This window comes from Amblyraja radiata, chromosome 1 (genome assembly GCF_010909765.2).
Source record: "Amblyraja radiata isolate CabotCenter1 chromosome 1, sAmbRad1.1.pri, whole genome shotgun sequence".
NCBI classification, from domain to species: Eukaryota; Metazoa; Chordata; class Chondrichthyes; order Rajiformes; family Rajidae; genus Amblyraja; species Amblyraja radiata.
In genome coordinates this window covers 192,947,437-192,960,883 of record NC_045956.1, presented here as the reverse complement: position 1 = coordinate 192,960,883, position 13,447 = coordinate 192,947,437, and the positions used below count along the sequence as shown (strand labels likewise).

Here is a 13,447-nt window from a genome sequence, read left to right as displayed (position 1 = left end):
ATTACCTTCATGAACAATTTTTTCTCTTCGGTATTCACCAAGGAGAAGGATATTTGAATTATGTGAGGTAAGGGAAACGAGTAGAGTAGCTATGGATACTATGAGATTCAAAGAAAAAGAAGTACTGACACTTTTGAAAAACATAAAAGTGGATAAGTCTCCAGGTCATGACAGGATATTCCCTAAAACATTGAGGGAAGTTAGTGTAGAAATAGCAGGGGCTATGACAGAAATATTTCAAATGTCATTAGAAACGGGAATAGTGCCCGAGGATTGGCGTACTGCGCATGTTGTTTCATTGTTTAAAAAGGGTTCTAAGAGTAAACCTAGCAATTATAGACCTGTTAGTTTGACTTCAGTGGTGGGCAAATTAATGGAAAAGATACTTAGAGATAATATATATAAGCATCTGGATAAACAGGGTCTGATTAGAAACAGTCAACATGGATTTGTGCCTGGAAGGTCATGTTTGACTAATCTTCTGGAATTTTTTGAAGGGGTTACTAGGGAAATTGATGAGGGTAAAGCAGTGGATGTTGTCTATATGGACTTTAATAAGGCCTTTGACAAGGTTCCTCATAGAAGGTTGGTTAAGAAGGTTCAATTGTTGGGTATAAATGCAGGAGTAGCAAGATGGATTCAACAGTGGCTGAATGGGAGACGCCAGAGAGTAATGGTGGATGGCTTTGTCAAGTTGGAGGCAGGTGACTGGTGGGGTGCCTCAGGGATCTGTGTTGGGTCCACTGTTGTTTGTCATGTACATCAATGATCTGGATGAAGGTGTGGTAAATTGGATTAGTAAGAATGCAGATGATACTAAGATACTAAGATAAGTTGTGGATAATGAAGTAGATTTCCAAAGTCTACAGAGAGATTTAGGCCATTTGGAAGAATGGGCTGAAAGATGGCAGATGGAGTTTAATGCTGATAAGTTGAGTTGCTACATCTTGGCAGGACAAATCAAAATAGGATGTACATGGTAAATGGTAGCGAATTGAGGAATGCAGTTGAACAGAGGGATCTAGGAATAACTGTGCATAGATCCCTGAAGGTGGAATCTCATATAGATAGGGTGGTAAAGAAAGCTTTTGGTATGCTAGCCTTTATAAATCAGAGCATTGAGTATAGAAGTTGGGATGTAATGTTAAAATTGTACAAGGGATTGGTGAGAATAATTCTGGAGTATGGTGTACAATTTTGGTCGCCCAATTATAGGAAGGATGTCAACAAAATAGAGAGAGTACAGAGGAGATTTACTAGAATGTTGCCTGGGTTTCAGCAACTAAGTTACAGAGAAAGGTTGAATAAGCTAGGTCTTTATTCTCTGGAGCACAGAAGGTTAAGGGGGGACTTGATAGAGGTCTTTAAAATTATGAGAGGGATAGACAGAGTTGACGTGGACAAGCTTTTCCCATTGAGAGTAGGGAAGATTCAAACAAGAGGACATGACTTGAGAATTAAGGGACAGAGGTTTAGGGATAACATGAGGGCTAACTTCTTTACTCAGAGAGTGGTAGCTGTGTGGAATGAGCTTCCAGTGGAAGTGGTGGAGGCAGGTTCGATTTTATCATTTAAAAATAAATTGGAAAGGTATATGGATGAGAAAGGAATGGAAGGTTATGGTCTGAGTGCAGGCAGATGGGACTACGGGAAAATAATTGTTCGGCCCGGACTTGTAGAGCCGAGATGGCCTGTTTCCATGCTGTAATTGTTATATGGTTATATGGTTAAAAGATGAAATAGCGGTATATTTGGATAGCATTGACAGGATCGGTCCAAGTCAGCATGGATTTACGAAGGGGAAATCATGCTTGACTAATCATCTGGATTTATTTGAGGATGTATCTAGGAAAATGGACAAAGGAGAGCCTGTGGATATAGTGTACCTGGACTTTCAGAAAGCTTTTGATAAGGTCCCACATAGGAGATTAGTGGGCAAAATTAGGGCACATGGTATTGGAGGTAGAGTGCAGGAAACAAAGAGTAGGGATTAACAGGTCCCTTTCAGAATGGCAAGCAGTGACTAGTGGGGTACCGCAAGGCTCGGTGCTGGGACTGCAGCTATTTACAACATACATTAATGATTTAGATGAGGGGATAGGGAGTAACATCAGCAAATTTGCAGATGACACAAAGCTGGGTGGCAATGTGAACTGTGAGGAGGATGTTATGAGGATGTGGGGCGACTTGGACAGATTGGGATGTGGGCAGATGCATGGCCGATGCTGATTTTTTTGGATACATGTGAGGTTATCCACTTTGGTGACAAAAACAGGAAGGCAGATCATATTATCTGAATGGTGTCATGTTAGGAAAAGGGGAAGCACAATGAGATCTGGCTATCCGAGTTCATCAGTCACTGAAAGAAACATGCAGGTACAGCAGGCAGTGAAGAAAGCAAATGGCATGTTGGCCCTCATAACAAGAGGAGTTGAGTACAGGTGCAAAGAGGTCCATCTGCAGTTAATACACGTTCCTCGTGAGACCACACCTGGAGTATTGTGTGCAGTTTTGATCTCCTAATTTGAGGAAGGACATTCTTGCTGTTGAGAGAGTGCAGCGTAGGTTCACAGGGTTAATTCCCGGGTTGGTGGGACTTACATATGATGAAAGAATGGGTTGACTGGAATTTAGAAGGATCAGAGGGGATCTTATAGAAACATATCAAATTACTAAGGGGTTGGGCACGCTAGATGCAGGAAACATGTTCCCGATGTTGGGGGAGTCCAGAACCAGGGGTCACAGTTTAAGAATTAAGGGTAGGCCATTTAGGACTGAGATGAGGAAAAACATTTTCACCCAGAGAGTTGTGAATTTGTGGAATTCTCAGCCACAGAAGGCAATGGAGGCCAATTCACTGGATGTTTTCATGAGAGTTAGATTTAGCCTTTAGAGCTATACTAGACTGTGGGACCCATTGGGTCCCTGTCACACGGGATGCCTGGTCACCCAACACAATATTCCACCACTAAGCTACAGCCCCCAATTGCGCATGATCGGTGACCAGTTTAATAACTTATTAAATTTAATAACTTTGCATTTAATATTTTAATTACCTTGCCATCCCTCTTCCTACTCCTATCATCCTTCATTCCCCCTCATCCCCAGTACTCCCTTCCCCTCGTCTTCAGCCTCCCTCTTCATTCCCCTGTCCTCCTCCCCTCTCCTCTCCACTCCCACCTCTCCCTTCCTCTCCTTTCCCCTACCCTCAGTCACTCCCTCCCTCACTCCATAAAGAGCAGCATCTGCAGTTCCTTCCTCCACAGGTCATTCATAGTTCACTGTGGTTTAGATCCCGTTGACTTAACGATTGGATCAATCTGTATCGTGCATGTGTGTGTTACTCAAACTCCTCACAAACTGCTCAGCCACCATGCAACCTGACTCTCCCTCCCTCTGCCCAGCCGCCGCTCGGCCCGTCCCCATCCTGCCCGCCCGCTGCTACCACTCAGCCCCTGCCCGCCCGCTGCTACCACTCAGCTGGTCTCCGCCCTGCCCACCTGCCTGCCTACGGGCGGGGGGTGGAAATGCAGTCGGTGTTCGTCACGGTGGGCACCACGAGTTTTGACGAGCAGCTGGAGGTGTTCTCCTCCGAGATGGCCGTGAGGGTGAGTTATTGCAGCGGCAGCGGAGGAAACGGACGGTCGCAGCCATGCACCTGGGGCCGCCATTGCCGCGGAGGGCGGGCAGGGGAGAGGAGTGAGTGACGGAGAGAGAGACGGGACCAGGGCCTCCACTGAATGCCCCCCCATGGCTGCCGCCGGTGGTGGAGGAGACGATAGACAAGTTGCCCTGAGGAGGGGAGAGAAGAGTTAGTGAGGCGGGAGAGGCCGTGGCAGCGCGGGAAGGGGCGTAGCCGTCCTGCCCTGACTGACAGGAGAGGAGCCCAATCGGTGTGGCGTCGACTGACAGGAAAGGAGACCAATCTCAGGCATGATATTGGTGGTGTGGGGGGCGGGGTGGTGTGGAGGGGGTAGGTGGGGTGGTGGGGGGTGGGAGAAATGGGGGAGAATTATGTGTGCAGGGAGGGACCTGTGTGCAGAGAGGGACACCACACAGCGACTTTCCCGACACCACACAATGACTTTCCCGACTCCACTCTTGCGGACTCAATCAGGACTTGTGGACTCAGACCCGTCTCCGGGGCCTTATTCTCCAGCGGATGCCGGAAGGGGCATTACCTTCATGAACAATTTTTTCTCTTCGGTATTCACCAAGGAGAAGGATATTGAATTATGTGAGGTAAGGGAAACAAGTAGAGTAGCAATGGATACTATGAGATTCAAAGAAAAAGAAGCACTGACACTTTTGAAAAATATAAAAGTGGATAAGTCTCCAGGTCATGACAGGATATTCCCTAGGACATTGAGGGAAGTTAGTGTAGAAATAGCAGGGGCTATGACAGAAATATTTCAAATGTTTTGAGTATAGGAGCAGGGAGGTTCTACTGCAGTTGTACAGGGTCTTGGTGAGACCACACCTGGAGTATTGCATACAGTTTTGGTCTCCTAATCTGAGGAAAGACATTCTTGCCATAGAGGGAGTACAGAGAAGTTTCAGCAGACTGATTCCTGGGATGTCAGGACTTTCATATGAAGAAAGACTGGATAGACTCGGTTTGTACTCGCTAGAATTTAGAAGATTGAGGGGGGACCTTATAGAAACATACAAAATTCTTAAGTTGGACAGGCTAGATGCAGGAAGATTGTTCCCGATGTTGGGGAAGTCCAGAACGAGGGGTCACAGTTTAAGGATAAGGGGGAAATCTTTTAGTACCGAGATGAGGAAAACTTTTTTCACACAGAGTGGTGAATCTCTGGAATTCTTTGCTGCAGAAGGTAGTTGAGGCCCGTTCATTGACTATATTTAAGAGGGAGTTAGCTGTGGCCCTTGTGGCTAAAGGGATCAGGGGGTATGGAGAGAAGGCAGGTACAGGATACTGAGTTGGTTGATCAGCCATGATCATATTGAATGGCGGTGCAGGCTCAAAGGGCTGAATGGCCTACTCCTGCACCTATTTTCTATGTTTCGATGTCATTAGAAACAGGAATAGTGCCAGAGGATTGGCGTACTGCGCATGTTCCATTGTTTAAAAAGGGTTCCAAGAGTAAACTTAGCAATTATAGACCTGTTAGTTTGACTTCAGTGGTGGGCAAATTAATGGAAAAGATACTTAGAGATAATATATATTAGCATCTGGATAAACGGGGTCTGATTAGTCCAAGTGAGTTTATTGTCATGTGTCCCTGTATAGGACAATGAATTTCTTGCTTTGCTTAAGCACACAGAACATAGTAGGCATTGACTACAAAACAGATAAATGTGTCCATATACCATGATATAAATATATACACACATGAATAAATAAACTGATAAAGTGCAAATAACAGAAAGTGGTTATTAATAATCAGAGTTTTGTCCGAGCCAGGTTTAATAGCCTGATGGCTGTGGGGAAGTAGCTATTCCTGAACCTGGTTGTTGCAGTCTTCAGGCTCCTGTACCTTCTACCTGATGGTAGCAGGGAGATGAGTGCGTGGCCAGGATGGTGTGGGTCTTTGATGATACTGCCAGCCTTTTTGAGGCAGCGACTGCGATAAATCCCCTCGAAGGAAGGATGGTCAGAGCCGATGATGGACTGGGCAGTGTTTACTACTTTTTGTAGCCTTTTCCTCTCCAAGGCGCTCAAATTGCCGAACCAAGCCACGATGCAACCAGTCAGCATGCTCTCTACTGTACACATGTAGAAGTTAGAGAGAGTCTTCCTTGACAAACCGACTCTCCGTAGTCTTCTCAGGAAGTAGAGGCACTGATGAGCTTTCTTGATAATTGCATTAATGTTCTCGGACCAGGAAAGATCTTCAGAGATGTGCCCAGGAATTTGAAGCTCTTGACCCTTTCAACCATCGACCCGTTGATATAAATGGGGCTGTGGGTCCCCCTCCTACTCCTTCCAAAGTCCACAATCAGTTCCTTGGTTTTGCTGGTGTTGAGGGCCAGATTATTGCGTTGGCACCATATGGACAGTTGCTCGATCTCTCTTCTATAATCTGACTCATCCCCATCAGTGATACGCCCCACAACAGTGGTGTCGTCAGCGAACTTGATGATGGAGTTCGCACTGTGATTGGCTACGCAATCATGGGTATAGAGTGAGTACAGCAGGGGGCTGAGCATGCAACCTTGAGGTGCTCCCGTGCTGATTGTTATCGAGGCTGACACATTTCCACCAATACGAACAGACTGTGGTCTGTGGATGAGGAAGTCGAGGATCCAGTTGCAGAGGGATGCGCAGAGACCCAGTTCTGCGAGTTTGGTAACCAGTTTGGAGGGGATGATTGTGTTAAATGCCGAGCTGTAATCGATGAATAACAGCCTGGCATATGAGTTTTTGTTGTCCAAGTGGTCCAGTTCGGAGTGGAGGGCCAGCGAGATCGCATCCACCGTTCTGTTGTGGCGGTAAGCGAACTGCAGTGGGTCCAGGTTTTTGTCGAGGTAGGAGTTGATTTGCTCCATGATCAGCCTCTCAAAGCACTTCATCACCACAGGCGTTAGTGCCACTGGTCGATAGCCATTGAAGCACGTCACCTTACTCTTCTTGGGCGCTGGTATAATTGATGCCCTTTTAAAGCAGGTGGGGACCTCAAACCTCAGAAGTGAGAGGTTGAAAATGTCCGTAAAAACTCCAGCCAGTTGGTCCGCACAGGTTTTTAGAACACGACCGGTATACCATCAGGACCAGGTGCTTTTCGGGGGTTCACCCCTCTTAAGGATTTCCTGACGTCGGCCTCTGTGACTGAGACTGAAATGCCATCACAGCGAATGGAGGATCGGGAAGGCACATCAGTATTCTCCCTGTCAAAGCGTGCGTAAAACGCATTGAGCTCGTCAGGGAGTGATGTTTCGCCGACATTCGAGCTGCCTCCAGGTTTCGCCTTGTAGGAGGTGATTGCATTCAGGCCCCCCACAGCTGCCAAACATCTGTCTCATCCTCCAGTTTGGAGCAAAAGTCCCTTTTGGCCTTTTTGATGGCCTTACCAAGGTCGTATCTGGACTTCATGTAGGCCACTGTATCATTGGAGGTGAATGCCCTGTGTCTGGACTTCAGGAGAGTGCGGATCTCAAAGTTCATCCAAGGTTTCTGATTGGGAGACACTCGGAAGGTTTTTGTAGGGATGCAGTCCTCCACACATTTCTTTACGAAATCTGTAACGACTGCGGCGTATTCGTCCAAGTCCGTTGCCGAGTCCTTGAACATTGCCCAGTCTACAGACTCCAAACAGAACCCCCCCCGACCAGCTCTGTACTGTCCTCACTTCAGGGGGTGCGCTCTTTAATTGCTGTCTGTAGGCAGGAAGAAGCAGCACTTCCACGACCAGTATGGTCGGACCTACCGAAGTGAGGGCGAGGGATAGAACGATAGGCATTCCTTAGGAACGATTAGGAACAGTCAACATGGATTTGTGCCTGGAAGGTCATGTTTGACTAATCTTGAATTTTTTCGTACTTGGAACATTGGGATAAAGAAACCAAAAGCCAAAGCAGATTAGAATGTTACCATTCCCTAAAAATAGATTATAAATTGGCAGACTATCTCTCAACTGTTTGAGACATAAAGCAGAGACAGACCCTCACCAAATACAGGTTAAGTGACCACTATTTGGCAGTTGAAAAAGAAAGACAGAAGAGATTCTGGCAACCAAGAGAAAACAGAATATGCGGCCACTGTTTGACAGATGAGGTTGAAACAGAGGTGCACTTCCTCCTAAAATGCAAATAATTTGACAAAACAAGGAAAGCATACTTTGGCAAACTCAGAGTGGCAACCCCTGACTTTAAAGAACTAGATGATACATCAAAACTAAGAATAATCCTTGGCGAAGGAAATACGGCACAATACGTAACAGCATGCCATAACCTGAGAGACGGTGAATGACCAACATGCACATATGTACGCACACACTAATCGACATTAACTAACACTAAGAAATTAATATTGAATTGCTAAACTTGCTATTGTGTTGTACTGCTTACAGCTGCAAGAACGTGTAGCAATCAATAAAGGGCTATAGGCCTATTGCAAGTTTATGTACAGGGACATATCTATCCATGCACTGTATAAGTATACAGTGTTTATACTTATGCATTTTATATATGTATGTCATGTTTTATACTTTGGCAATATAACAATGTTTTTTTATCATGCCAATAAAGTTTTTAAATTGAAATTGAGAGAGAGAGAGAGAGAGGGAGAGAGAGAGACAGATAGAGGGAGCGAGAAAGAGATTAAAAGGTTCCAAGGTTTCTTTATTAGTCACATACACCGTGTGTAGTGAAATTCTTGTTGCCAATGCAACACATAAAAAAAGAATACAAACATGACAATAATAAAGAACTTTAACATACAAAACATCCCCCCACAATGGTTTCCATTATGAGGGAAGGCACTAAGTCCAGTCCCCATCCCATGTCCACTCATAGTTAGGCCTATTGAGGCCTCCGAAGTCGCCTCTACGAAGGCCCGATGTTCCACGCCGTTCTCGCGGGGTGATGGTACTCCGGCGTCGGGAGAATCCTCTCAGCGGCTTGGGACACCTGGAACGTCCGCTTCCCTTACCGGAGACCGCGGCTTCCGAAGCCAACAAGGCCACGCCGGATGGCGCTCCACTACTGGCGATCCCGCAGCTCCGCGATGTTCATCAGCGGTCTTCAGCTCACCTGAGCTCCAGCGCGGCGACCCAGGCAAGGTATCGCCTGCTCCTCGATAGCGCTCCAGCACTTTGCCGCCGCCTAAGCCGAGGTTCTGGGCGGTCCCCTCAGGAAAACGCCGCTCCATGCCCGCTGGTAGGCCGTGAGGACGGGTCGAAAGTTCAGCCCGGAGAAAAGCTCCCTCTCCGACCAGGTAGTGACCCTGAAAGGTAGTTTCCCCCCTCCCCCCCCCCACCTCCCACATAAAAAAGGCTAGAACTCCATAACAAAAAAACTTTAACTAAAACATTTTAAAAAGATGAAAAGACGGACAGCTGCTGGCTGGGCAGCCATACCATACAGGACGGTGCCCCCTATACCAAGAGAGAGGGAGATGGATAGAGAGCGAGAGACAGAGATAGAGACAGAGAGAGAGAGGAGGGAGAAAGAGAGAGAGAGACAGGTGCGGAGCAAGAGAGGGACAGAAGCAGAGAGAGAGAGAGGAGAGTGGTGGAGGGAGAGTCAGGAAGAGAGAGGAGGAGAAAGAGATAGAGTCGAGAGAGAGAGAGGGGATTGCCAGAGAGAGTCAGGAAGCGAGAAGACAGTCAGGAGAGAGTGGGGAGGCGTGGAGAGAGAGAGAGAGAAAGAGAGAGAGTAGGGAGTGTCAGGAGAGAGATATCTGAAAGGGGAGGCAGAGAGGGGCAGGAATAAGGGGAGAGGGACAGAGACAGAGTGGAGGGAGGGAGGGGGCTGGGAGGAGAGGGGTGAGAGGCGGAAGGTGGAAAAGGGGGTGAAGTGAGTAGCGGGGGAAGCAGGGGGCAAAGGGAGGGGGGAGGGTTCAAGCAGGAGTGGTTTGGTGCTGAGGGGGATGAACGGGGGAAGAGGGGTCAAGTGAGCCAAGGAAGGGGGTAGGGAGCCAGGTGGGGTGTGTTCACATTATTTGGGGAGGAGGGGGGAGGGAGTAAAGGGGGTTAAGGAGCAGGAGGCAGCAAGGGTAAGGGGCAGGGACCACAGAGAGGAGGTCACATTGTTTGGGGGTGGGGAGGGTGTTGCAGTTTAGGAAGTTAAACCAGGGCAGGATCTTCACTGAATGGCAGGAGCTGGGGGAATGTGTGGAGCCGAGGGATCTAGGAGTGCGGATAAGAGTTGGGCTGAAGGGCCATTTTCCAACGATGTATCACTCTATGAAACTATGGCAAAGTACTGGAATAACTCAGCGGGACAGGCAGCATCTGTGGAGAGAAGGAATGGGTTGAGACCTTTCTTTGGTTTAGTTTAGTTCAGAGATGCAGCACGGAAACAGGTCTTGAAGTCTGCGGAGTGCGCGCCGACCAGCGATCACCCTGTACACTAGCACTATAGTACGCACATTAGGGACAATTTGACAATTTTGTGGAGGCCGATTAATCTACAACCATGAACGTCTTTGGAGGAAACCGGAGTAAAGACCCACGCAGGTCAAGGGGAGAACGTACAAACTCCACACAGACAGCACTCGTAGTCAGGATCGAACCCAGGTCGCTGGCGGTGAGGCAGCAGATGTACCGCTGTGCCGCGCATAATTATATAATGGTTTCCTTTGCCATAAACGCACCCAAGATGTGCTTGTAATGACCCGTTTGCCAGCTTGTTGACCCTCTGTGCTCCCCTCCTGCAGGGTTTAGGAGCCGTTGCTGTGGACAGAGAGACGGGGACATAAGCGGCCATTGAGAGCAGCCTGGGTGCCGGTGAGCACCCCCTCCCCCATCTGCTCGGTGTGTGAGCTGAGCTTCGACGGGCTTACCGTCAATGGAGGGGCACAAGAAGAAGAAGCGTTATGAGTGCGACGTGTGTGGCAAGGCCTGTCTCACCCCAGGCCTGCTGGAGATCCACCGGCGGATGCACACGGGAGAACGCCCCTTCGACTGCTCGGAGTGCGGCAAGAACTTCAAATGCTCCGACAACCTGCAGAAGCACAGCCTCGTACACTCTGACAAGAGGCCCTTCACCTGCTCCGACTGCGGCAAAGGCTTCAAGTCGTCCACACAGCTGAAGTTGCACAGACGCGTGCACACCGGGGAGCGGCCCTACACCTGCAGCGACTGCGGCCAGGGCTTCACCCAGTCCAGCAACCTGCTGGAGCACAAGCGCACCCACACCGGCGAGCGCCCCTACACCTGCGCCCAGTGCGGCAAGGGCTTCCCCCGCTCAAACAGCCTGATGGAGCACCAGCTCACCCACACCGGCAAGCGGCCCTTCACCTGCAGCGAGTGCGGCAAGGGCTTCACCCGCTCCAGCAAGCTGCTGGAGCACCAGCGCATCCACACCGGCGAGCGTCCCTACATCTGCACCCAGTGCGGCAAGGGATTTACCCGCTCCGACTACCTGGTGTCCCACCAGCGCACGCACACCGACGAGCGCCCCTACATCTGCACCCAGTGCGGCAAGGGGTACACCCACCCCAGCAACCTGCTGTTCCACCAACGCTCCCACACTGGCAAGCGACCCTACACTTGCGCCCAGTGTGGCAAGAGCTTCACCCGATCTATCCACCTGCTGTACCACCAGCGCATCCACACTGGTGAGCGTCCCTACACCTGTACCCAGTGCGGCAAGGGCTTCACCCTCTCCACCCAGCTACGGGCCCACCAGCGCATCCACACTGGTGAGCGTCCCTACACCTGTACCCAGTGCGGCAAGGGCTTCACCAGTTCCAGCCAGCTGCTGACCCACCAGCGGTTGCATGCCGGCGACCGTCCCTTCCCCAGACCGGAGTGTGGAGAGAGCTTTGCCATGGCCTCCGATGCCCTGTCTCACGAGCGCGTGCACGCCAGTGTCCAACCCTACGACTGCCCGTACTGCGGTGAGGCGTTTGACAGCTCGCGGGGGTTGAGGCAGCACCGGCAGACTCATGCCGGCGAGCAGCTGCTCCCTCTATGACAAGCGTTTCAAGAGCGCACGGGGGCCGCGGGAGTACCAGCAGATACACATCGGAGAGAGACCCTTTGTGTACGCTGAGTGTGACAAGGGTTTCACCTGCATGTCCAGCCTGCCTTCTCTCCATACCCCCTGATCCCCTTAGCGACAAGGGCCACATCTAATTCTTAAATATAGCCAATGAACTGGCCTCAACTACCTTCTGTGGCAGGGAATTCCAGAGATTCACCACTCTCTGTGTGAAAAATGTTTATCTCATCTCAGTCCTAAAAGACTTCCCCCTTATCCTTAAACTGTGACCCTCTCTCAAGACACACAGTCCCTCTCTCTCTCTCACACACTCCCTCTCTTGCTCTCTCACGCACGCACTCTCTCACACACACATTCTCACACACACTCTTTCTCACACACACACTCTCTCCTTGTATCTAGACTAGGCATGCATTTTACCCTACATGCACTCGGTCCGCCAAGGCCTGCTGGATCTCCCAGTTACCAACCATTTTAACTCCCCTTCCCACTCCCACGCTGATCTTTCTGTCCTGGGCCTCCTCCATTGCCAGAGTGAGGTTGAAAATGCTAATAGACAAATCTAAAATTGAGTTGTTCTTCTACAAAAGCATAGTCTAGTAGATCAAAATAATGGCTCGGTGCCGAGTCTGAATGACTGCAAATTATATTGAACACAATATGGAGGACACGTCTTTTTAATAAAGACATTAAGATGGAAGCCTGCGTAATAACATGTGCTTCTTTCAAGGCCATAAAGAAGCCAAGAGATTGATAAAAAATAGCTGATGCTCCAGAGATAAGTAATAAATTGTTATTGGATAAGCTTGATTTGGTCCCAGCTTTTCCTATATTCTGAAAGGCTACAAAATCTTTCAGTCGTGCCATATTCAGACTATGTAGGAGTGTTTTACTGATAAGAAAAATGTATAATTGTGCTAACTTTCCTTTGTTCTGAGAGTGGAGCACTGAGCAACGTTTGTGCTCATTGTAGATCTTGCCACTCCCGTCTGATAAATCAATTAAAGATTGCCATGGTTTACTTTTAACAGATTTGTTGCTATCTGCTTTTTAAGAGACAAACTTTGACAAGGTGACACGCAAACTGGAGGAACAGCAGTGTCCAGACCGACACGTCTCCCGTCCATTCCCCTCCAAAGGGCCGGTAGAACTCAGCAGGTCAGCCATCCGTGGTGGGAAACGGATGGAGAAGTGTTCCTAATATAAGCCCTCCTTGCCCCTGTCGAGCAGCAGACAATCAACAGTACCAGCATCTTTTTCATTCATACTGTACCCGTGAAAATGCAAAAGTGAGCCAAGCTGCACACAGCCGACTGCTCACAGTACCAGCTGACTGCCACTGGCCCAAAAACTTAAAGGCATTTAAATGTGATTTTTAAAGAGAGTTTTGACGCATTTGTGCCTTACGTAACAAATAAAGCAAGTTTATCCTGACCTCACCGTGAAAGAGTTTAATTTGGTCAAGTTTGGTTCGTAAATTAAAAATGGAGATTTGCTGAAAAACAGAAAGCAGTCAAATTTAAAAGAGCATTTTCCCAGCAGAATATCTTAGGGAAATCTTAGAAGCTTGGTTTATACTAATCATTGAAACAATGTATTAACATAGGGATGTATTGTCTGGGCACAGCACCATATTAGATATCTGTCTGAACTTCGATGTAATGTACCTGGACTTTCAGAAATAATTTGATAAGGTCCCACATAGGAGATTAGTGGGCAAAATTAGGGCACATGGTATTGGGGGTAGAGTGCTGACATGGATAGAGACTACGTTGGCAGAAACGAAACAAAGAGTAGAGATTAATGGGTCCCTTTC

The 13,447-nt window shown here is 48.4% G+C and overlaps 1 protein-coding gene across 3 annotated transcripts in view; it reads left to right on the top strand.

Moving 5' to 3' along the window:
* Window positions 1-13,128, top strand: part of LOC116983010 (gastrula zinc finger protein XlCGF8.2DB-like) — a 128,578-nt gene extending 115,450 nt beyond the window's left edge. For all 3 annotated transcript variants that reach the window (XM_033036528.1, XM_033036536.1, XM_033036520.1), the window contains one exon: window positions 10,343-13,128. In XM_033036528.1, the coding sequence (XP_032892419.1) occupies window positions 10,474-11,604 (1,131 nt within the window). In that variant the 5' untranslated portion in view covers window positions 10,343-10,473 and the 3' untranslated portion in view covers window positions 11,605-13,128. The remainder of the gene's footprint in view (window positions 1-10,342) is intronic.
* Window positions 13,129-13,447: the final 319 nt, after the last annotated feature.